The sequence below is a fragment of the Cygnus olor genome, chromosome 4 (assembly GCF_009769625.2).
Source record: "Cygnus olor isolate bCygOlo1 chromosome 4, bCygOlo1.pri.v2, whole genome shotgun sequence".
NCBI classification, from domain to species: Eukaryota; Metazoa; Chordata; class Aves; order Anseriformes; family Anatidae; genus Cygnus; species Cygnus olor.
The window spans coordinates 69213929-69238453 of record NC_049172.1 but is presented as its reverse complement, the minus strand read 5'-3'; the positions used below and the strand labels follow the sequence as shown (position 1 = coordinate 69238453).

The following is a 24525-nucleotide window of genomic DNA, read 5'->3' as shown; positions in this document are numbered from 1 at the left end:
CAGCAGCGAATTGTGGTTGGGCAGCAGGAGGTGTTACCATCCCCGGCCCAAGCCTCTGAAGCAGGACCTCGTGATCCATTCATGAAGGGAGTCAGCTTACCTTTGCACACCAGGCTGGAAACCATGCCAGGGCCCGAGCTGATTCACAAACAGATTAGATGTCACTGCCTCAGAGGTGGCAACAGCAAATGGGGAGGGAAATATACAGCTGGAGAGGCAGTGTGTGTTCGTGCAGGGGGGTGGGGATCACCGGACCAATTTTAAATAGCCAGTGGAAGGCTGGTAAAGTTCTGTAGCATATTATAAGGCATGCATCCATAGCAGACATACAGGCAGTCTGCCGCCTGCCTGCAAAAATCCTCAGGGACACGTTACAGGCAAATCAGGAACACAAACAGTCATGCAGCTACTCCATCCTGCAGGTCTAGGATGCGCTAGGCCAGACTCCCTGCAGGTGGTGGGGATTACAGCTGTATTAAAACACATAGGACTGGGGCTGCAAAGAGACAACTCACATATATAACGCTAAGCACGTGCATTTGCCAGAGTGACTCCAAATAAAAGTCAAATGTAACTGTTTTACAAGTGTATGTGAAACAAGGAACATGTAGAATGCGCCTTTAAGATGGCATCTTGCAGCGAAGCATTTAGTCGCACTGGAAAGACCTCTGTCAAGTCACTGGAGGCATCACTGTTTTAGGAGTCTGGTATTTCAGATGAGCTGCATGCTAGAAGCAGTGTACTTCCAGTCAAAGGCAAAAGTACCTTTTCTAGCCCCTCTAAAGGCTCCTGGGGTGAGACGGTAGTTGAGGCCTAGATTCACAGGTGAGGCGCTTAAATGGCACTCAGAATTCAGGAGTTTATCTCCTTCTTTGGACCACTGCAAACAATTTATTTTCAAACCTAGAAGATGCACATAACCTCAGCCCTTCAGCAGATACCATGTACCCAGTTGCTGTAGCAATTGCAAGAGGAGGAATGTCTAACACACCATGGCTTGCGTCCATGGGAATGCTGCTATTATTAGCACAACAGTACTACAACCATGCTCAGCTTCGGCGTGAGACAACAAAGTGAGTGAACGCTCATGGGGGATGCCTCCTACGTGCTGCCTAAGCCCAACACCTCTTCTCCACTGAGTGCATTCTTCATTTGAATCACAGTTCAGTTCAGCTGCTGTAAATGCAGCTGAAACAGTGCGATGTTTCTGTACTATATGTAAACTGGACGCAGATCCAGTGCTGGAGCAACAACTGCCACGGTGGGATCACTCTTGCATTTAGGGTTGAGCTGCTGACAGTGAACCGCAGTACAGCTCCCGCAGGCAGCTCAGCAGCCACCTTTCACTCCCTGCTAGGGCTTGTTCACCAAGCAAGTGTCTCATAATACGCCTGCACTGATTTGCAAAGTGTAAGCTCTGGCTCATTAACAATAACTGAAGCGAACAAATATAGCTTAGAGGAGCTAGCATATCAAGCTCAAGAACATGGTAAAATGTGCAAGAAACACATCCTACTCCCTTCAGTTTTCACAGCAAAAACAGGACAGGTGATAATTTAGCAGTTAGGCCTTCATTTGCAAACCTGCCCATCCTACGGCTCAAATCCAGTTGCTTCAGCCCTTATCAAGGACACTTGCACATACTCAACACCGATATAAAACAAGTGCTAGAAATCTTATATAAATTCCCCAAACAGTTCCCAAAATTAGTGGATATTTCTGAAAACGTCTGTCAGCGAGCATTCTTCTCAAGGCATATATACTGAGTAAATGGGATATGATCACAGCCACAATTTCTCAGTACAGGAAATTGCCAGCCACCAACATAATTAGAAACAGTTCATATGATCAAATTAATCATTCAAAAAAGAGCAATTACTGTTAACAGAATAATGGCATGCCTTAAAGAAGAATGAAATTAACCTTTAGGACTGACAGAGTTACCCTCACCATTCTGCATAGAGGCTGCAAAGATTAATATATGTGCGAAATAAAACATTGCATTAGAGTCTGCTGAAAACAGAAGTAGCATTATCTATCTGGCCTATTCAACCCTTAACAAACTTTATTCTTTGGCACTGGCATACAGTGGAAATATCAATAGTCACTTCTCTGCCAAAATGAAAAAAAAGCCTTCAAGACTTACATTGCTATAGAACTTAGCACTTTGTGCTTATCGCTCAACAATAATTATGTGAAGATTAAACATAAATCATAATTTGAAATGCAACAGAATTAACAGTAAAACCTACGTTGTAGATCCTCAGAAGCTAAGAGTTAGCTGAGCTTTCGTCTTAACAAGCTAAGATCTAGAATCTCGTATCAAATATATTCCAAAAAAAATGTAATTATGCTCTAATGCTCTGATTATGAATGCATTTCGGTATTTATACTTCTAAGTGAGATTTTGTTTATAAGCATAGCAACATACTATGCAGTCAATAGAGGGAGGAGTTACTGTTTTGAATCCTCAAGCTGTGTACTTCCACAAACATTAGATTTATTTTACTCTGTCATCTATGTTTAAAGTCATACTGATGCTGAAGATAGAGGCATAATTTCTATAGACAACTTTATCAGTGTACTAAAGTTCCTTTTACCAGGCTGGAGAATGTTAGCTACTTAGAATTAGTATACAGCTGTTTTATCATCCCAACACTGGAAAACAGCAGGGATATGATCCTCAATTTTCCTTTCTCCTGCCCTCTGCCTTCCCCTGAAGATGTAACCCACTCCCTCATGTCTTCAGCATTCCTTTTGCTCGCTCAGTGACACTTCCCTTCCTTCTGCTTAGCATAAGTGATGCAAACAGAAAGACTATTTGTGAGAAGTGACATTTGATCCCATTATTTTCCTAATTGAAAATGTACCTGCTAAACAGATTGGTGCATAACTCCTAGTAAGGAGATTCACATTTAACTGTATATTTTCACTGACATTAAAATTTCTTACTCTGAACTGTATTTGCACTATACAGTATAGTTGCACTTCGGATGTCTCTCATTTGGACAATTACATTAGAAATTCTCTAAGTAGATTACTTTTTCTTGAAGAATCAACTTTCAATTAAAAATACTATTACTCCATTTTATCTGAGATTATACAAAACATACAAAAAGTCTGAAAAGCCTGTTCTTTCTCATTTTTGACTTTAAAATAAAGAATTCTAATACACAACGCTGAAATTTCAAATTACCATTTTTATGAACCTTCATTCGGATTAATTAGCCAGTGCATTTGTAGGCTCCCAAGAATTCATTTAGTACTACAATTTCAGAATTACTATGCTACAGTTAAAGTATTTTGAAATGCTGCTTTAAGTTTTATACTTAAGTTTTTATTAAATTTTAATATAAAATATGAAGTTTTATAAAGTTTATAAAGTTAATACAAGTTTATATTAAGTTTTTAATTCTTAATTCTAAAACAGCAACTTGTTTTCTTGGTATTAAGCAGAATGGAGTATGTTGGCTGGCCAAAAACAGATGTATATGTGCTGATAAAGATTTTTCTTAGCAGTCTTGATGGCACGTGGACTGACACAATTGAAGGATCAGTGGCTCTGTCTATCTACACCTAACACAGCTGAGGATAGGTTCAGGCAGGTTGGAAATAACCATTACTCACTGTTAATCCTAAGAAAAAACATGGACTGCTGGCTGGCTGAAGCCAGTGCTCAGGTGATGGGTTGCCAGCTGACAGCGTGAAAGAGCAGCCATGGTGATGAGGGACAACACTGGGAAGATGTCTCTGCATCAGTGCTACAAAAAAACAGAACAGGCAGTATTAACTTTCCCAGTGCATTCACATTTTGAAGTAGAACTACAATGCCTTCAGTGCTTAGCCTGAAGAGGTGGGAAAAGCCAGTGAAACAAAATATCTAAATTTCTGGATTCTATCTGGCCTAGTACATCCCTTATCTCACCTGTAGGACAGTAAACACTGTAGATAGGCTGTGCTGTTCCACTAACTCAGGAGGATCTGATTTACTCATCAGCTGCGCTCACGTAACTTCAGTACAACTCTACATTGCTGCCAAGACTATCTGTGCCTAGAAGAACATTTACTAACTAGACACTGATGTGAAAACCTGAAACAGAAATAAAAAGATTAAAAAATCCAGAAAGCAATCAGGAGAAAAATATAAACATGAAGTTCTTTCCACAAAGATCTACAATTAGATTAAGCGTGCTTGCTAACTACACCTTCATTACGTTTGGCCTGTAGCAGGAGAAGAACAAAGCTTTAGCACAGGGACTGCAAATCTCCCTTACTTCTCATAGTGAGAGTTACCTCAAAACATGCCCTATCCCCTTGTTAAGAGGGCTGACCAGGCTCTCAGGGGAGAGATTTTCGCACTGTTGCATGGAATAGTGCCATGCACATTTGGTTAGATTCTGAGCTCTACCTAACACAGTGAAACTACACTGACTGCAACATGGGCCTTAGCCTTTCAGATGCTCCTGTCCCTGTGGTGGCAACAAAAAGAATCACCTTCCTTCTGCCTTAGAACTTCTATGTATCATAATGTGTGCCTAAGGTCAGGGGCACTGCCTACCATTATTGCTGAATAAATAGTGAAAATGTTCTTGGAATAGTGTTTTAATTGCAAATTATCCTTCAGCCTAGTAACTAATTAACAACCTCTAAAACATTTAAATGTTTCTAGAACAATACACAACACTACATTTATTTAAATTCCTCTGAGTTGAACAGATATTGATCTTGATAGTATTTGTTAATACAACATGTCCATAAAAGGTGAATATAAAACACAATCAAATTTTAGATACCAAATGAAACAGGACTCAATAAACGAATACTATGGTTTACTCTAGCTATACATCATTTGGCTTCAATGACCTGTTCTGCTACCCAAGAAACATCAAACTGAAAAATACTGTCAAACTCGAAATTACTACAGAAGCTAATGAAAGAGGGCAGAACTCCCAAGAGGTTCACTCTGGAAATTTGGAAACTACTAGAAGCAGATTAGGGGACATTTACTTTGATTATTTCAAGGCCATCACTCAAAAATAATGCTCTGTGACTCTTGTTAGCACAACCTTCTTCTACACTGCACATGCAGTCGTTCACACCTGTTCAATAGAATTTAAAACTTTTTTGAACTCAATTTTGAAAAACATAATATAACTACCTACTTTCAGAGTGTCAACCTCATTGTGTAATGCCATGGAAAAAAGGATTTTATTATCTTGGTATGAGCTCAAGAAAACAGTCAATTGTTTTTGAAGTTAGAAAACTGCATATGCAGTTTCTTGTTAAATGGGCCTTGCCTTTCAACAAATTTGCACTGATGTCTATGTACAGTCTGAACCAGTGTCTTTCCAGTTAACATCTTTAACTTTCCAACATAAGCTCCACTGTACATTTGCATGGTGGGTCTATTAGGATGTAATTAGGTGGTTGCAAATCTTAATAGTACAGACAAGGCCAATGATCTATATGAGCTGAAAGGAGCAAGAAAGATTTGTTGTCACCTTGACCACGATAGCAAAATCCTTCCACTTAAATCTTAAACAACTGACAGAGAAGGCAAACACTAGAACTGCAATATCTGGAGGATCTTATACATTAGTAGTAAGGACAGAATTAAAAAAAAAATCTGTTTCTCTTTTTAAAAATCATAAATAGATGGTTAATAAGCCTGAGCACAGAATTTGTTACAGAGAGTAGACAGTGCATTTGTAGTATATCAGTTACTGATAAGTAACCTGGTTTATTACATAAATATTCTTCTGCAGAAAATAGCAAGAACCCCCTTAAACATAACATGCTTCATACTTTCAGTATTTTTTTTCTACATTATTGCTCAACTATGGAAGAAAAGCACTCCTATATATGCCATTATGCAGCAAAATTGCAGGATCCGCATATTTGTACGTCTATTAATTTGTATTGATACAGTGCCTCTATCTTTAATTAGAAAAGATTCTTCTGTAAACACATAACTGGTCTTGAAAAAAAATGGAAACTGGAAATTTGTCACAATGTTTATTTCAAATTATTTTAAAATGTAACAGCTCTATCTTTTTCTTTAATGCTGTAAAAACTGACATTCAGAAGCTAAATCTCACATGTCTAACATCTTTCTCTTTTTTTAAAAAAACAACACTTAAAGGCAGAAAAACAAGTTCAGGTACCTTTATCAGTAGAGACAGATTTCCTTCAGCCACTTTGAGATTAAAGTTTTAATCAGCCCCTGATTAAGTTTCTCATTACTAAGTAATTAGCAGCAAGTGCAAACCGTTCGACTGTTAACTGCTGTTTGAAGGAATTTGCACCCACCATTAAACCTATGCACAAGGACACCCACAAACCATAACTTCTACCAGTAAGGACTGTACAGGGTGGCTCGAGGATTTCCATTGCAGATGGACCAACGGCAAGGACAGACAGTGCTGGTGTGCTACCCTTACCTCCTGTTCACCTTTTGGGTGAAGCCAGGCCCAGCTGCCTTATAGCACAGCACCCACAGACAACGTCCTTGGCCCTGGCCAACATTCCCCAATCCTTTCTCAACCCCCTAACGGCTCAGAGGAGTTGGCTGTTACCTGCTTTGCATTATCCGCTGCGACAGCTCATGGGAATATTTGTTCCTATCAGAGTATGACAGATATTTAACGATTTGGCCTGAAAAATAGCTGTGCTTTCAATTGGCAAATTGCAAGCACATGTACTTATTTTGATGCGAGCGAGAACAAATAAACCAGGCCGTCCTTCCAGAGGAGACAGCCCCGGTAATTCGCAGCAAGGCGTGCTCGGGTCCTTACAAACCATCCCAGAGCCTCGAAATTGTGTGCAGTTGTGGGGAAAGTCAAAACATTTGGCTTAAATCAGGGCTTTATTTTAGAGAACGCACATGTGCTAGGTTAGGAGGGCACGGTTACCAGACATCCCCGCATAGAAGGCTGAGGGGAAAAACAGATAAAGAGATAAAAAAAAAATATATATATATAATAAAATATAGGGAAAAAATAATAAAAGACGCTCTCCTCGTCGCGCTGTCGCCCACCTGGGGACCCCCCCACACACACACCCTCGAAGGCCCCACACAACTCCCGCCTTCAGCCTCCCCTCCCCTGGCTCCCCGCCCGCCCTCCCTCCCTCCCTCCCTCCCTCCCCTCGGTCCGCCGCCGCCGCCGGCCCTGTCAGAGCGGACGGGCGGCCCGGGCGGCCCTCGCGCCGCTCCCGCCGCCGCGGCCCCGCGCGCGCGCTGCTGCTGCTGCTGCTGCCGCCGCTGCTACTGCTGCTGCTGCCGCCGCCGCTGCTGGCACTGCTGCCGCTGCTGGCACTGCTGGCGCTGCTCCCGGCCGCGCGTGCGGGCGGCTCCGTGCGGGGGGATTTGAAACAGCCGCTCCGGGGGCAGCGCAGCGGCGGCGCCCAATCAGCGGCCGGGATTTTTCGCGCTGGTTCTGGCCGGAGGAGGGGGCGGGGCCGCCGCGCAGGAGCCGCCGCCGCCGTTGCCGTGTCCGCGTCCCTTCGGCTCCCGCCGCCGCCGCCGTCTCCTCGCAGCTCCCCGGCGCCCAGCTCCCGCCGCCTCACGCCCGGCTCCCCGGGGGGAGAACGATGCGCTAGGGCACAGGTCAGTGAGCCGCCGGGCTGCTTTCCTTCGCCCTTCTTCCCCTCCCTGGAGGGAGGCACCGGGGCACGTTCCCGCAAGGCCCCGGGCGGGAGGCGGGAGCGGTGGCGGTGGCGGCGGTGGCTGTGGTGGCGGCGGCTCCGTCGCTCTCCGGGATGCCGCCGCCTCGCCTCGCCTGGCCGCGGCGGGGAGCCCCCGGGCTGGGGCTGAGGCCGCTGCCCGGCACCCCCTGAGGGAGGCGGTGGTGTGGTGGTGGTGTGGGGCCGGGGTCCCTCCTCGGAGGGGGGGGCACCCCCTCGAGTTACCCGCCCCTAGCCAGGCACCTCCCGTTTCCCCTTTTTATTTTCCTGAGAGGAGGGGTTTTTATGTTATTTTTATTTTTTTTATTTGTTTGTGTTGTGTGCCCCCCCCCCCCCCCCAAGCCTGTGCTCGCCCCTCAGCCACCACCGCTACCTGCCCCTCGCTGAGGGGCCGCCGTCCCCTTCCCCTCAACCGCCCCCAAATCCTCCCAACCACCCCAAATCCCCTCCCCAATCCCCCTAATCCCTCCCAACCCCCCCAAACCCCTTTCTTCCCCTCTAACGCCCCCCCTTCATCTCCCCCAAACCCCGTCCCCCCCCCCCGCCCCCCCCAGCCTGCCGCAGGATCCGTGCCTCGGGGGGGGCGATGCCGAGCCGGAGTCCTGGTTGTTGCAGCTTCATCCTTTCTCCCCCCTTCTCTCCTCGCCTTCCTCCCCCTCCTCCTCCTCCTGGGCTCTGCGGGAGGCCAGGGGCAGCATAAAGGGGTGAGGGAGCGCTGCACCCCCCCAGGAGCTGGAGGGGGGGGGGGGGGTTAATCAGTGCAAAGCAGAAAGAGAAACGCAGAAGCAAGGAGGGGGGGGAAGCCGATGAAGGGGAGGAAAAAAAAAAAAAAAAAAACACCCCTAAAAACCCTCCTCTGGGATTTAAATCTTCCCCCCCTAAGGGTGGGGAGCAGCCAGGGTCACCCCCCCACCCCATGGCATTGGGGTTTGGGGAGGTGGGGGCTGCTCCTGCCCCTTCGCTGCGGGTGGGAGTGGGATCGCACGGCAGCAGGAGTGAATGTAACTCTGGAAATGTATGGAGGGGGAAGCCATGTTTGATTTATTCCTCCACTAAACACTGGTGTGATGATCCTTCCACTTACACCCTCCTGCGCTCCATCCTGGACCGGTACCGGAGGAGAGGCTCGCTAGGAAAACGGGAAGAAAACCTTCCTGCGAAGGCTGTGGGGCTGCCTGGCTCGATCTGCATTAAGGAGGAGAGGATAGGGCTCTTGCAACTTGAATTGATATTTGTGTGGTAAAAGAGCCTGGGGAACTTGTATTCCCAAGGCCATAGTTACAGCTCATCCGCTGTGGCTTTACCGCTCTGGGGGTGGAGGAGGGAATTTGCCACACTTCTTGAACGTATTTATACTTGCTTTTTTGTTTTTGTTTTTTTTAAATATGTCGGCTGAAAGGAGGAGTAAATACTATTAGAAGTGCAGAGACAGTAAACACTGTATTTAAACAGATTTCAGAGAAAATGGGCCTCTAGCTAACAGCCATTAAACAGGCAGGAGGCTGGTATCAGTCATTGCCCATGTATTTTGTGTGTGTGAACAGTTTCCTTATTGGCATTTGCATTAAAATTGGTTTATAATGATCCTTAAATTTAGGAGCTAATGCTGCCTGTGCTGAGTAAGCTAAACGAGGTCTGTGTTTAAAAAAAAAAAAAAAAGGAAGATATGCTTGGCTTTTAAACATTTTCAGACATCTAAGGAAGGTAACTGTAAACACTGTAGGGTGGCAGTGAAGTTTGTAATAGATTTTGCAAAGAGTCCTTGCTGGTGGTTTATGTGGACAGATGCTTACTAAAATTCCTTAAACATGGAATGTGTGGCCAGGGCTGAAAGAATACATTGGTTCTTCACCAACATTTTTGTATGTAAGTAGAATCTCTGTGAATTTATTGTTGAAGCTATTATTTGCTTGTTTTGCTGTGGGATTTTTTTCTCAGGAAATGCAGCATATCAACCTTAATAAACTCCTCAATTTCACAGGGTGGTATTATTTGACTGTTGGATGTAATCATTGAATAAAACCACTGCTTTGCAGGGCTACTCGGGGCTCAGTACTTTCAGTATATGCAATTTTTTTTGGATGTTTCAGTAAGCATCTACGTCCCATTTACTGAAACGTGCCAGGATTTTCATCTAGTTGGTAGCCATCAGAAAATATGATATTTTTCCACAGTATTTAAATATAAAAGCTTTGGATATTCCTGGGGGCTACATGGCTAGTTGTTGTGAAGATTATAGGAATTCCACCTTCATACACGCTCAGAAAAATTCAGATGCGGAAAGTACAGTAAAACCTACTAATTTATCAAATATTATTTGAAAATATCAGAAGAAAACTAGGCCGTGACATCTTAAGGGTGCGGAATTAAAGTGGTTAATGCATTTGAAATTAAATGTAAAATATATTTCCTTTTAGTTCAGTACGAGTCCAACAAATCAGTAGTAAGAATGAAAAAATATTTGTGTTCTAGTATCTGTGGGGCTGTATGCTTTTTCTGATGCCTGTGGTTGCTCTGCAGATGAGAATATTGCATGTAAATTACAGCTGCATGCAAAAGACTGGTTATTACACCCCAAAAAAACTTTTTTGTTTTAGACTGGAAGCAAAAACGATGGGGGGGGGGGTTGCTTTCTAGTATTTAGGCAGTGAAATTGATGTGTGTGGATGTTCGTGTGTGTGTATTTGTGTCTATGTATCTGAGTTCGCGTCCAAAACATTGTGCTAGCAGAGCAGCCTAGGAATGGAAAGAAGGGATTGTTTTTCAGCGTCCTATTGTTTGTGCCCCGTTCACCTCTCACTTTTGCACTGAGCTTGCTTTTTGTTCCACCGGTGTCAGTGCGCTTCCAAAGCGAGGCCTGATTTCTCCGGGCTGATAAATGCGTGTCTTTCCTGGTGGTCGATCAAAGCCTCTTGACTACCCTGGAACTCCATGCATACATAAAGGTTCACCTGCTCGGGGCAAATTGCTGGATCAAGGACGTAGTTTATGATGAGAAGATGCAAGCAGGGTTCGTGCGGCATTTCGGTCACCTCTGGTCACTCCCCCTTACGTAACTACAAAGACATCTCGTAGGTTTTAAGCAGAGAAGATGGTTGAATGCATGAAAATTGCACATATTTTTTCCCGTGGAATGAGGTGAAGCACCTAGCCTTTTCAGGGGAAAAAGAAATTCGCCTCTCCTCGAGAGCACCGGGCTGCACAATGGGAGGCACCCACTGAGCGATGCCGCTGGAAACAGCAGATCCCCTAACAGTCAGTAAACAAACACCAATAAAGAAGCGCTCGATGCAACTAATAATAACGCCGTAGATGATGACTGTATTTTAATACTGTGTTTGTGGCTGTATTGTTTGAGGTCTTTCTGAGGTTTTTGGCAAAGACAAATGAAATGGCCTTAGGGTTGAGTAAATACGGTCTGGTATCGTTCTTGTATGTAGGCTTTGGGTGAAGAAGACTGGTGACACTGAAGCGGATCTAAGTGGATAAGTAAGTCCGCCTTTCCAGGAAGCATCGCTTCCCAGTTAGGATGTAGCTTTGAAAAACGCCTTCCCTGAGGATGTACCGGCCTCTTGGTGGTGTAAATGAGGAGGTGGAGATGGAATGCGCCAACCAGGATAAGTGGGCATGTGGGAAAGTGGGGAGAGAGGAAAAACTCCCATCAGGGCTTGGCACAGGAGTCTAAATTTTCTTTAGTGCACAGCTGTGGAGGATTTGGGAGAAAGGGGGTGATGAGGAGAGCCTTGTTGACGTGCCAGCAGTGACCCTGCAGCCTGTAAATTGGGGTAGCTGGTCGAATGGGTCAGTTAGCTATTTTATGAAGTTAATGGTTACTTGAAAAGCTTTGGTTCCGAGAACACTTTTTGAAGGAAAAGAGAGAAACTACCCAAATTCACCCTTCACTGCAACTTCAAATTAGCTTCCCTATGACCTGCAGTTGTTGGAGGTAATAAGACAGCTATATAAATGTACTTAAGGTTTTTTCTTTCGGTTTACACTGACAGAAATTACAAAAGTGATATCTCAAGTGCTATTTTTAATCTTTTTATCAAATTGATGGTGTCCAGTGTAGTTATTTCATGTTTTCTAGCATCAGCAGGAAGGAAAGTATTTAGAAAGTGTTACAAGGGAAACTTAGGTCATACATACTCTGTTCTGCTGCCCTTCTGGTGAACAGCAAACTACGAAAATACCCAAGATTCCTGGGAACAGATCATATATACTAATACCTTGTGTCTGGTGATGATAGGTTAATGCATAGTCCATCATGCATTACTTTGCTCCCAAGCAACTCTAAACTTTAGCACCAGCTAATCTATTGAGTCTCTGGTGCATTTGAGAGGCTGCTTCTGTCTGAAGCATGAAATAGACCATCACGCAAACTAATGTTCTTAAAATGCATTTTGTGTGCAGCAGAGAAATACTTGTTAATCGTGGTCGGACCAAAAGTAAGGCTTCTGCTATACTTTTTGCTACCATTAAGGAATAATACAATTCAATGGAAATTGTTCTGATAGTGCAGCGGAGTGATGAGCCACGTGTGGAAAGGAGATGTTTGAAAACCTTCATTTGAGGGTTTCATAGCAATGAAATTGAATTGACTAGGTATGGAAAAATGAAGCGCTGCATACTTCAGAGTATTCTTATCTTGGACAAAATTACTTTGTCCTGGGGCACCGTCGATGCAGGTTCTGGCATTTGACATAATTTGGAACTAATGAAATATCTAAGTGACTTAAAGCATGTGTTAAATTAAAAAGGGTTACTCAACAGGTGATGGCTCAGTTTCTAGTTTTGTCCCCATCCTTTTAACTTGTCCTATTTTTAACTTAGTACGAGATAGCAATTTGATCTTGTTTTGAACTTTGGTATTCAGCTCCCCAGTACGAATTGGAGCTATTTTATATTCATCCATATTTGGAGGAAAGATACATATGTGGCAAAGGACAGGAAAACTATAGTGTGATGTGCTACTTTCCTCCTAGCTGTAGCCTTCTGCAGCAGAATTATATGTAAAACTAACAAAGGGGGGGGGGGTGAAACCCAACCCTTCTGCAAGCTGAATGGTACTTCAGGATTTTTTAGAGCCTATTCACGTTCTTTATAAGGAGCCCTTAAATTGGAATAGACTTTCATAGAAGCTTTAACGTTTTCCTTGTGCTGTCTGTGAAAGACACTGTCAGGTTTCTGTGTGACTCTTTGGAGAAGCACAGGGTGGTCTTGTTCTTTTGGCTGATGGGGATGGGCATTTGACTGTCCTTCTGAAACCTGTTCTGGTCTGTACCTCCTACTAAAGTACTGACGGCTCATATCTGTGCTAAAACACACAGAACAATTTAGAAAATTTGTGTATTAAACTAATAATCATCTTTAAACGTATTTGGCCTTGAGGACTAACCTTAGAATTCCGTGTTTTCTTAGCCACGATCAAAGACAAAGTAGAGCGCGAATGTTGTCCTCTTCTCTGTGTTCTGCCCTGCTAAATAATAGATACACCGAGGAGCAGAAGGTGAATATTTTGTGACAAAAATATTTTCGAGAAAGAAGGCTGAGGTTAGGTAAGATTTTATTAGAAATGTGATCTGAACTCCATTTGAAACATTTTGAAAAACTACTGATAAAAGAATAAAAAGCCCTAGGAAGAAGCTGCAGCAGAACAGCCTCCTGTCATGGTGTTCGGGACTCATTTCATTTATTTATTCATTGTAATATATTGAAGTGTAAATGTGCTCGCTGTGGCATGGGTTAGCCTGTGGAGCTGAGGTTCATGAGATCGTGTGTCAGATAAATCAATTGTGGAACTTGCCAGCCTTGGTGGGATGCCATCGGAGCACAGAACCTGGCTGCACTGGCACTCAAACATCTAAACTGGGAAGTTATCTCTGTAGTGAAGAACGCCCAGATTCTAGTCTGATAATAAAGCCAGAGGGATTTAAGCCAAAGTATGAACCTTGGAGAGCAGTGTAGGATGGAAGAGATGAATATGGATCCTTTTGCTAGCTGGATTAGTTGCCAGGAACGTTCAATCAGATACTTCAGAATGAAATTAAAGTTGTGATTTTTCTGTGGATGCAAAACGCAGGCTATCAGAAGCTGCTGTGTAGTAGCACTCCTGAATAAACTGGAAACAAATGTTGTGAGCCAATCTGGAACATGACTGAAATTCAGCAGCAGTACAGAAACAAGGTATATAATTAATGAAATAAAAAGTAATAGGCTTTAAATGTAATGCAGAAAGGGCATGTACAGGATCTATTCAGCAGTGGAATGCTTGGCTCCAAAGTGGTAGTGATAGTTGAGCCCTCAGAACTTCTGCAAGTAATCATAGCAACTACAATTGCTTAACAAGGCTTATTTCGAAAGTCAAAACTCTAGATTTTTTGATAAGAAGCAGTTACCTCAGAATTTCTCTAAAGAGCTGTGTTTGATAAGGCAGTGAACTAATTCGCAGAGCTAATACTATGCAAGGTGAAAGGACAGCAAAAGTGGCAAAAAAAGCCCATTGTAGGGCCCTCAAAGCAGGGTTGGGAAAGTGGGCAAGAAGGTCAAGAACTGGCTTGTTGGACGGGAAAGTGTTTTATTTTTCTGTCCCCAAGTGAAATGGGTAAACCACGAGACAGCTGCAGAAACATAAAACTTCCTTGTAGTCTCTTTACCTGTAACAGTCATACTAATCTCTGCTCTGGAGACGTTCTTCATGTAGACTGAGTGAAAAAAGTAGGAAGGGAATTAAGAGCCAAGAGAATGTGGTAATAATGCATTTTGGGAAAAGTCTATGAAAGCCCTGGCACAGGGAGATAGTTTGTACTTCAAACAGTGTCCTAACCAGAAAGGCCACCTATTAGCAGGAATTTGGATTTGTTGGGTGAGTGTCTAATGCTAGAGACTCTTGTGAGCTTGGGCCTTGTTTGAGTGCTCCTGCTATACGTCTGCCATTTGTGTATGCTAGCTTTGCTTTGAAATAATGCACTGATAGGATAATGAATGTAATCAGACATATATGGTTACAGTTGATGTGTAAAATGCACCAGAATTAATAAAGTGTGGCCAGGATTGCATTATGGACGTAATTATGTTGATCAGATGTGAATATAAGAAGGTTTTGGTGATAGGTGCAAGTCTACCAGTAAAAGGCCGTAGTGCATTTGAGTTGTTATTACCTCTGTCTGAACATTACCTCCCAGCTATGTATAAAGATATATATATTTTTACAAGTATTTCCTGTCCACATTAGAGGTGCATTATCAGTTCGGTGTATTGCTGCTTGTACAACCAGAAGACATGGGCAAATATGGCTCTGTGCTGAAGGTTTTGATGCTATACCGTGTATTCATATAGCTAGGCTTTCATACTAGTGACAAGGCCTCATATATCACCAGTGTCACAACACAGCTTTTTACGATTGCAATGCACAGAGTATGCTTCTGGCATCTAAGTCCACCTACCTGGGTAATGCAGCGATAGATACAGAGTGTTCTAAGAGGTCTAGGCAAAATGGTTGTATCTTCTTTATTAAAATCAGCTGCTATCTGATCTGGGCAATGTTGTTTGTTTCTGTAGAGGTGTAGCAGATAGCATTTTGTTAATCCTACAATTTGATCTGTTACTTATATTGATAACTTATTTTATGATGTCATCCCAGATTTGATCGTCAGAATATGCATGATCAGAAATGTTCATGATACAGCAAAGCTTCAGGCAATTCCTATGCTGTCATTACTGCATATGAGAGGAAGGGCAGGATCATTGGCCACAGTGAAGAGGAAACAGATTATAGTGCATTAACCTGCAGCAATGAGTATCGTGTAGAACCAGAGGATCCAGGTCCTGAAGATATGGTGCAAGGAACAGAGGCAGGCTGCTGAAAAGAAAAAGCTGTAGGATTAAAGAAGGCGTGGGAAATGAAGGTAGGCTTGGAGCAGGTGAAAAAAAAAAAATACAGCGTAAACGAGGAAGGAGCTCTGCAACTAAGTGCTGAGTTATTTGAGATTGCATTTGGTTCGTCCTCAGAGAGAGAGAGAGAGAGAGAGAGATCATTTCATTGGTGAGTAAGCACCTAGGCTGTACTGTATTGTCAATTGTTTTGCCAGAGAGCAGCCTTCCCTTAAGCTGAACCATTTGGAAACCCCCAAGGAGGCAGAAAAGTCTCAAGTATGCATTTGAAAATAGGGTTTTTTTTGATCCATTTGCTAAGCAACTGTGGGGGCTACCTACTTTATTAAATTCTGGTGGTAAATCCAGTAGTTTCTACAATTTTAGGCACTAATGTTCCTCTCTGCTTATCGGCAGAAAAGAAGCAACTCTTTTCTATTTGATTTGTGGCCTTAGAAATGAGGAAGAGATCTGTAATCTCTCTTCAGTCAAAAATACATCATTCTACAGGAATTTGCTCAAATCTGTCTACCTTACTTAACCACCCGCCTTCAGTAGCAGGAGTGAAACTGACAAAATTCAATTTCTTCTGCAGTGGCAAAAGAATCTTGATTTTGAAGATGACAAATTAACGGAGAAAGGTCCTGTTGTAGAATCTTCTAGCCTTATCCTGAGCAGCAGAGGTTGGTTACAAGGTTTTTCTGGAGAGGAACAAAAAGTTCATTGGTTTTGTAAACTTGTTTTTTGCAATAGCAAGTAACATTTAGAATTAAGAAATTCTTCACTTTCCGTTGTACAATTCTTAACTGTACAAGCTTGCATTCTGTCCAAGCTCGTATTGCCTATTGCCTTCTCCTGAAGGCAATAAATGCTTGTTTTGGTTGATGAAAACAGACTGTTACAAATAAGTTCCGACATGTTATCCATTAAGAAAAAAGCAAAATTAGAAAAGATTGATAATTTTAAAACATTTGGTGGCAAACAAGTGCAACTGTAATCATGCTGGTTATTGTAACCTTTTCACACAATTTCAAAATATGCTTCATCTTTTTCTGCAGATGCACGCTAAGTGTCTATATAAACATCATGTGCTGTAAGGATAAAGAAATTTTCTTGTACTCATTCAAAAATACTTTGTAGGTCAGCCTTGTCAGCTGACAGGTTAACTGGAATCATTGTCTATCTGCAGTGAGACTAATCAAGTCTTTACTTCAGGCGCTTTTAAACTTAACTTTAGTCCAGAAGAACCTTTTTTTTTTTTTTTTTTAATTATTTTATTTTTCTTTTCTAGGTCTTCTAGACAGAAAAGACTAGTGGTAAATTATTAGAAACGTTTGGTATAATGATTTTCAGTTATCTATTAGCTGCTACAGTAATATTTTACTTTGAGAAAAGCAGAATTTGCTGGGTAGAGCTGGCTTACAACAGCTGTTGGCAGACCCACAATGCGATTTTCAGTTAGGCATTTTTTCTGAAAGTAAATACTGTTTAGTAATCCTCTAATAATTTTTCATTATTTTAATATAGTGTAGAATAGTCACTGCATGACAGAGAGCATGTCGTATGTCTTTACTCCTATTTGATATTCTGTTTTTTCAATACAAGGTAGTAGGAATAAGCATACTCCAGATTTTCAAATGTATTAGCAGAATGTATTGTAATTTTGATAATCTCTAAGTATTTTGTCTACTACTGGTCTGAAAATAGGAATAGCCTGTGGCCTTAACATTGGTGAGAGAATGGAGAGGGCTTACCACAAAGTTACCTTTACAGGAAAGAAAAAACCGCAATAGCCATCTATTAGCTTTTTCAGTACCAGCCGAAAGCCTGATTTGTAGGTAATAGAAATAGCTTTTGTGGATGTTCTTTTACTGTGAATTTGTTTTTAGATATGTTGTGTCCCCCCTCTACCCCCCCCCCCTTAAGTAATTCACCTGAGAAATGGCTTTAAGAAAAGTCTTAGACAAAACAGAAGTGGTATTTCATAGTGGCGCTTGTTGATGATTGTTTACTCTGTTCGCTCCCTTTGGCAGAATTGGAAGGAATGGACTCCTCCATTATTTCTGACACACAAGAAAAGCATCTCTGAAATTGAAGCAGATGTGGAAGAAGTGAATAATAAATATCACACAAATGATAGTGGCCTGGACAGTGAAGGAGGAATGTGACATGCAGACTGACTGCATTTGGCACATGACTCCTGTCAGATGACGGACCTTCAAGTAATTAATAAAACTGTTTTAAATGTCTGCAAAATAATTTGCCTTGTGTAAAATCTGTTTTTGGGAATGAAAATACGTATAAAGCCACTGCCAGGACGTATCCTTGTCCCATTAAAATATCTAGAGACCTTTCTCTGATAAGTCAAATCTCCTTTTGCTTACTGAAAGCTATTTGTTTTCAGGCCAAAATATGTTTATTCAGCAGACTTCTGGTCTGTCGTGGTTTTTCCTCTTTGTTAATGAAAATTGTACTTGTTGGGTCGCCAGACAATATGGGACGATACTAGCTTAAGCTCATTAGCTGCTATTAGTGTGTGGTGCTTTTGTCCCCTGCCTTTCCCTCCCCTCCCCCATGCTTCCTTTTCTATAGATACGGTGTCATCTAGAAAAAGATAAGGGATTGCTTTTGCTTCTGTGCGATATGGCTGTCCAGCAAGAGTGAAGTTAAATTAACTATAAAATCTAATCGTATGCTGAGCTGCTTTTGGACCTTACTCTTAGAATTCTGATCAACCAGATCTTTTTTGTGATCTGTTTCGCTTGATCCTTTAATGTCCTGTATTCTAGCTCTCCTTACATTAATTCTGAGCTCACGGTACTGCCTGTATCTGTTGCTGGTCATTTTCATTCATCACCCCTTTTCTTCTTTTCTGCTCTATTGTCCTTTTTTCACAAAATGTCCAGTCCTCCTGCTTGCTTATGATATTTTACTACTGTCAATTTAAGACAGCAAAAACTGTGCAAAATTTAACTAGCTTCAGTTTTGCCCTTCTTTCCTGAAGCCTTTTGTTACTCCTGTGAATGTAGATTTTCTAACTTCTTCATTTTAACAGAATCCCACTACAGCTTATTTTTTAAGAGAAGGACAGAGATGTGACAAGGGAATTGACAATTTCCATCTCCTCAATTGGGTTGTCCTAGAAATGGTGACTGACATGCAAGTTGCTCGCTGTGTATCATCTCCCTAATGGGGCTACTTGACTGTATTTGCTTCATCTTTTCCCATTATTCTACCTCTTACACTATGTCTCTTTTCATTTGTCTTAATTCTTTGCATAAACATGGTCTATTTCCCATATTCTAAAACCTGTATGCTACCAGTTCTGATATTCTTTCTGAATCAAATTACCATCTTTGTCTTCATCTCCCCATTTACTATTGACCTGGCTGCATTGCCTTCCCTTTACAAATCGTGCATCTGGAATTGTTCTCTCTGTAGGCTCCAGGAATTGGAGGAGCGTTTTTCAGTGCTCTCAGCTTTTCCTAGTGTGTTTTACTCAGAGTCATAAACCAAACTTCACACACAGGCATATTAGTCAAATCAAGGTAACCCCTAAAAATGCAGGGTCTTTTGCCCATGGTCTTGTTGGTCGTCTTATTAATATGAATTTACTATTCTTGGGTTTATTAGCTAGAGAGAGAGTAACTTGATTACTTTAAGCCACGTCTTTTCACTCAGTTATTTACTGGTCATTGTCCAGACAGGGCCTTGAGAAGCTGGGTCTGAGTCAGCCCTGATTTAAGCAGGGGGTTCAACAGATGATCGGAGGAAGATGATCCAACCTAAGCTATTCTGTGACTATCACTTGTGCAGTACATCCAGTGTTTTGATATTGAGTATGCTACTAACACAGTCTAAACTGATTAGTTATTGCTTTTTGAGTTGTCCTGGTCTGCCTCAACCTTGATGTCTTTCTAGCTTAAAGAAATAAGCAATGAGAATAAGAGTTGTTATTAATCAGGAGAAAAAAATAGTAGTAGAATTACAGGTGGAAAACAAACAGAACAGTTACAAAATGCAGATGGCCTGATCCAGAAATGCAGACCCTGATAAGCAGCTAATGGAGCCAGGTTATTTTTTAATTTTTTTTTTTTTTATTATTTTTTACTTTAACCATGTAGTTCATCAATTGGAGGTAGTCGCACAATGCATTTTCGGTGCTGGTCCTGGTGTGAGAAGCTGTGGAAGCGGGGAGCTGCGGTGTTCAGTGATCTGGCCAGTTCAGGTAGCCACTGGAGGGCGTCCACAGCCACAGAAAAGCCAGCACTGAGTTTGCAGCTGCTCATTTGTAGGCTTTTTTTTTTTTTCTTTTTCTTTTTAGATAGAGGGAATTTAGATGCCTAGATCGAATCTCTGCTTTGCTTTCTGGTTTACTCTATTAAGAATCTGGGATTTTGCAACAATTTGGTGTTTTAGTTTTGTTTTTATTTTATTTTAATTTTAAAGTATTTTAATGTTGTCTCAGTAGCCATAAGCCTCACATGCTCTGTAATGGGTTTGTCTTTCTGTTGAGATTTATAGAATTTGTCATCAGTGGTTACTTAAAATAAATGTGATTTCAGTTAAATCTGCTGAATCACAGTTTAAAACATTGTCGTATTACTAATTGGGCTGAAGTCTTTTTAAAAATTGTCCGTGTTTTATGAGAAGATCTTGTGGAATTATGTGCGTTCTCTTTTGGTTTACTGAGTTCTTTGTTCTGCTCTGGTGGGGCTTTGAGTTTCCATTTACCTCTGACTCTTCTTTGAAAGGGTTAATGCAGTTGACCAGTTTCCGCTCGTATTATCAGAGATTTTATTGATAATTCAGACTTCATCTGGCTAAGAGACTGGAACCTTTTCTGTTGCAGACTCCCTTGGTAGGCTCTTCCTACTTGGTTAACGCCAGCTTTTCAGGCTGCTCTTTGTCCCTGGAGAATGCAACTTCCTTTGTCCCCATATTTTCATCTCTCAAGTGAGTCAGTAGAGCTTGCGTGGAGATGCACCCTTTTATCTTGTACATACGTTAAGGCAGTATGTTAGGGAATACGGGAGCATTTGCTAAGGAGTCATGGAGTTTGATTTTTTTAGTTTTTTGTTGTTGTTGTTGTGCCTTTTTGCATCGAAAGTTTTCATTTTGGCCAATTGCTTCAAGTTAAGGCTTAACACCCTCACAAAGCTTTACGAGGCTAGGGTAACGCTCCCTTGTAAGCATTTGTACACTGCTACTCCAGACATAGAGACAGCAAATACGTGAGTTCTCAGAAATAAGACAGTCATAAGAATTGTAACTGTGTATGGTAATGAACAAGCTGGTAAGGTTTGGAAGAGATTTCTTCTGTAGAAACTGACAATTCAGCAGTTATTCACCATGTTTTTAACTGCTAGTTGGAAGCAAATGAGACTGGGCTTGAGGAATCTTTGGCTTGGCATGGGAGTTCTTGGACTTAATCACATGTGACATGGGTTACCTGAAGCCTGGATATGATGATTGATTATTATGCTGGGATTTTGTAACATTTATGACAATGTATTTCTCTGTTGTGTATAGTGGACCTGCTAATATGAAGAGTCTATGTATATGATTTTTAAAAAAGAAAATGATTGTGTTGCCAAATTGAGGAGATAAAGCCAGCACAAAGGAGTCTTTCTGCCATATATGTTTGTTTGCTGAGATGGTATAAAGTTGAAATGGGCAGGACTAGAGTTTGGAACCCTCAGAAAACTCGTCTCGGGCATATTTGGCTTGTTGGATTTTTTCAAATCTCTAAATGAAAAATGGCTGTTAGATGGTGTTACTTATTAGAAACCTGAAACTCCAGCAGTTGCTTTGACAATTTATATTTGGCACAGTACGTCCACTGGCTTGTAGGATGATCTGGTTCCTGGTGGACTGTTGCTCATGATACAAAATGTTCACCTTTTATTTGTTTTCATAGTTTTGAGATATGTAGAAGACTGAGCTGTATGGATTCCTCGGGAGGTGTGCTTAGGTGGAAAACTGGGGGCCTGTTCATAGAATGTGGTGGAGAAGCTTGTGATGCTGCTGTCCATGGTGTAGTTGTACAGTAAAGCAGCCTGTGGGGTTTGACTCTGGCACAATCTCTTAGAATGAAACTCATATGTTTTACATTGTTATTAATGATATTAACTTGTGTCTAACTCTTGTTTTAAACAGTGCAATACCTCTGAGTAATTCGTATGGTTAGGACCCATGCTACAGAATGTTAATAGGTTATTAAAATGAAAGCTTTAATTTTTCTCTATGGTTTTATTTTAATAAAACGATGATTTATCAATCTATTTTTCTTGGGATCTTTCATAACACATTAACAGATACTAAAGTATTCTGGTTATGAAGTTTGTAAGCAACACTTTTTTTGGTAAAACTTTGAATAAAGTTAATTCTGAATGATATGCCATTGGGGACATCTCTATCTAAATACTTGGTAGCTTTTCTCATTTTTGTATTATTACAAATATTTTGTCTTTTTGTCTTCTTACAGCAGTGTAAGACTGGAAACATCTGGCTGAATGGACTTTAGCATCAAAAGAAGCTCTCAACTGTTAACTCGAAAAATTAACTACATAAAAATGAAGCAGGTACCAGAGATCCTCGGAAATACCAATGGGAAAACTCAGAATTGTGAAGTTAATCGTGAGTGTTCTGTCTACTTGGGCAAAGCACAACTTTCTGCCACTCTACAAGAAGGTGTCATGCAAAAATATAATGGCCACGATGCTCTTCCATTCATCCCAGCTGATAAGTTGAAAGATCTAACTTCTCGTGTGTTTAACGGCGAGTCTGGGGCCCAAGATGCCAAGCTGCGTTTTGAACCCCAAGAAATAAAAGGAGTTGGAACACCACCAAACACTACTCCTATCAAGAATGGCTCTCCAGAAATTAAGCTGAAAATCACTAAAACCTACATGAACGGGAAGCCTCTTTTTGAATCTTCCATTTGTGGAGACAATGGTGCAGATGTGTCACAGTCAGAAGAAAATGAACAAAAGCCAGCAAACAAGGAGAGGAGAAACAGAAAAAGGAGCATAAAATATGACTCCTTACTTGAGCAGGGTCTTGTTGAAGCAGCGTTAGTGTCAAAGACTTCAAGCTCCCCTGAAAAGAAGGTACTTTTAAAAACATTTTTATTTCTTTTGTTAGGTTTGTTAATCATACTGATACTTCATTTGTTCATATGCCAGTCGTTATTTCAAGTATTTCAATAGGTGCTTCACCTGAACAAGTCACTTTTTATGATATTCTCACTCTGCCCCAACTAAAGATAGATGTGTTGTAGTTCTGGTCCGTGCTTTTTGTCTAGACTAGGAGGACCTCCTAATTCTGTTTCCACACAAGTAAAGTAAGTCTCCAGTGCAGATCAGGGCATGTAGTCATACGGGATGAGTAAAAGAGAAGCTTCATCCAGCCATGCAGCCAAGACCTAGCCAGGACATGCACCTGAGCAAGGGAGACTGGGAGGCTTCTAAATTTAGGCATAGCCTTTACCTGATTTTGGCAGTTCAGATGTAGTCCTTACCCATACTTGTGATCTGAAAAGAGCTGACTTTGCTTGCTATAACCTAGTGAAGTGCACTGCTTGAAAATGACTAGATACTTCTATTATATGTCATTAACCTCTGTGATCAAGGTCATCTGTTCTTTTGTTTATTTTATACATAGGCAGAAGTAGAAATTTCACTTTTTTTTTTTTTTTTAAATCCACGTTACCATATTGAATATGAGTGCTCTTAGAGCTTTTCCCTCTTTGTTTAGTTCTTGTTGCTAGACTCCATTTAAAGGAAGGTAGCTTAAACTCATTTTGTCTCAGAGAAAGAAACCTACATAGCAGGGATATTTTTGTGGATTACTTGCTGGTAAACGTAATATACATGATAGTGTTGTATAACAATGGTGGTGAATGTTGATGAATGCTTTGGCTGGTGAATAGGTCCAGTTTTTACATGCTTTAAATGCAAAACGAATGTTAGTTTTCTTTCTGTCATATGCAGTTTTGCTAATAAATGTTGATTCTTACTCTCTCTAAAGGTTACACATGCAGAGAAGAACCGCACACTGCTGCTGCTGTATTAATGATTATTGCTTACCCTCATTTTTTAAAACCACTTAATAAATGAGTTTACAAATACGTGTAAACACTCTTAAGTATTGAAAACATTATTTATGATTTCAATATGTTATTCCTTGAGTGATCAATATTAGTATTTTCAGGATTTTTTGAAAGAGTTTGTTTTCTTTAATTTTACTAAAGAGAATGTGTTAACACTAATTGGTTCAGATTTTTCCAAATCGTTCCTCAGAGGTAAAAAGTATGGGTACGGTCAGTAGTTGGAATAATTCTTTGTCCTGTTCGTTGTTAATGAGTGAGGGCAAATTAGAAGAAAAGGTGGTATCTTTATTAGCATTAACAATTCTAGCATATATGTTTGGCTTTATTTAAAGATAAGGCAGTATTTAGTATGCCCATCTCTATAATTTATTCTGATACCTTTCACATTGGTTGCCAATTGAGGCTGGCCTTTAATTTTTTGTGATGAGTGCCTCATTTAAGATTGGTCTGGGTCCTTTCAGTTGTTCTATGGCCAGGAATTGTCAGGAAAAAAAATGTGAATGCTGTTTCCCGCAACACTTGGGACTTGATGGCTGGAGAGTGGTGCCAAACCAGTGGGCCACCAGACTGCCAAAACAGCCCGACCACCTGCTTGATCTCAGGCTTTGCAATATTATAACCCTGGTCTTTTCGGAGCACTTGGAGCAGAGGGGTCAAGCCTCTGGTTTTGCTGGTTTGTTTGTTTGTTTGTTTCTTGCGTGGTGCACTTTAAAGCACAAAGGGCAAATGGAAAAACATTTGAAGATCACATGATGTTGTTCTGTGATAAAACTCCTTAATTGTAAAAAGACCAGGGCTTTCCTTTCTCTTACAGGGAGGGTTTGCAACTGAGCGGGTTTAAAGGAAGAAAAACCATG

General features: G+C 41.3%; 1 protein-coding gene across 8 annotated transcripts in view; it reads left to right on the top strand.

Annotated features, from left to right (window-relative positions):
• Positions 1–24525, top strand: part of NSD2 (nuclear receptor binding SET domain protein 2) — a 107295-nt gene that overhangs the window by 18260 nt on the left and 64510 nt on the right. The window contains exons 1-6 of one of the 8 annotated variants that reach the window (XM_040556037.1): positions 7464–7606; positions 13766–13869; positions 15326–15590; positions 16151–16238; positions 17589–17777; positions 22043–22667. In XM_040556037.1, coding sequence (XP_040411971.1) covers positions 22071–22667 — 597 coding nt within the window. In that variant the 5' untranslated portion in view covers positions 7464–7606; positions 13766–13869; positions 15326–15590; ... (1 more) ...; positions 17589–17777; positions 22043–22070. Of the gene's footprint in view, positions 1–7437; positions 7607–9527; positions 9550–13765; positions 13870–15325; positions 15591–16150; positions 16239–17588; positions 17778–22042; positions 22668–24525 lie in introns of those variants that run through there. The other 7 variants (XM_040556040.1, XR_005819541.1, XM_040556033.1 and 4 more) reach the window with 7 other exon arrangements.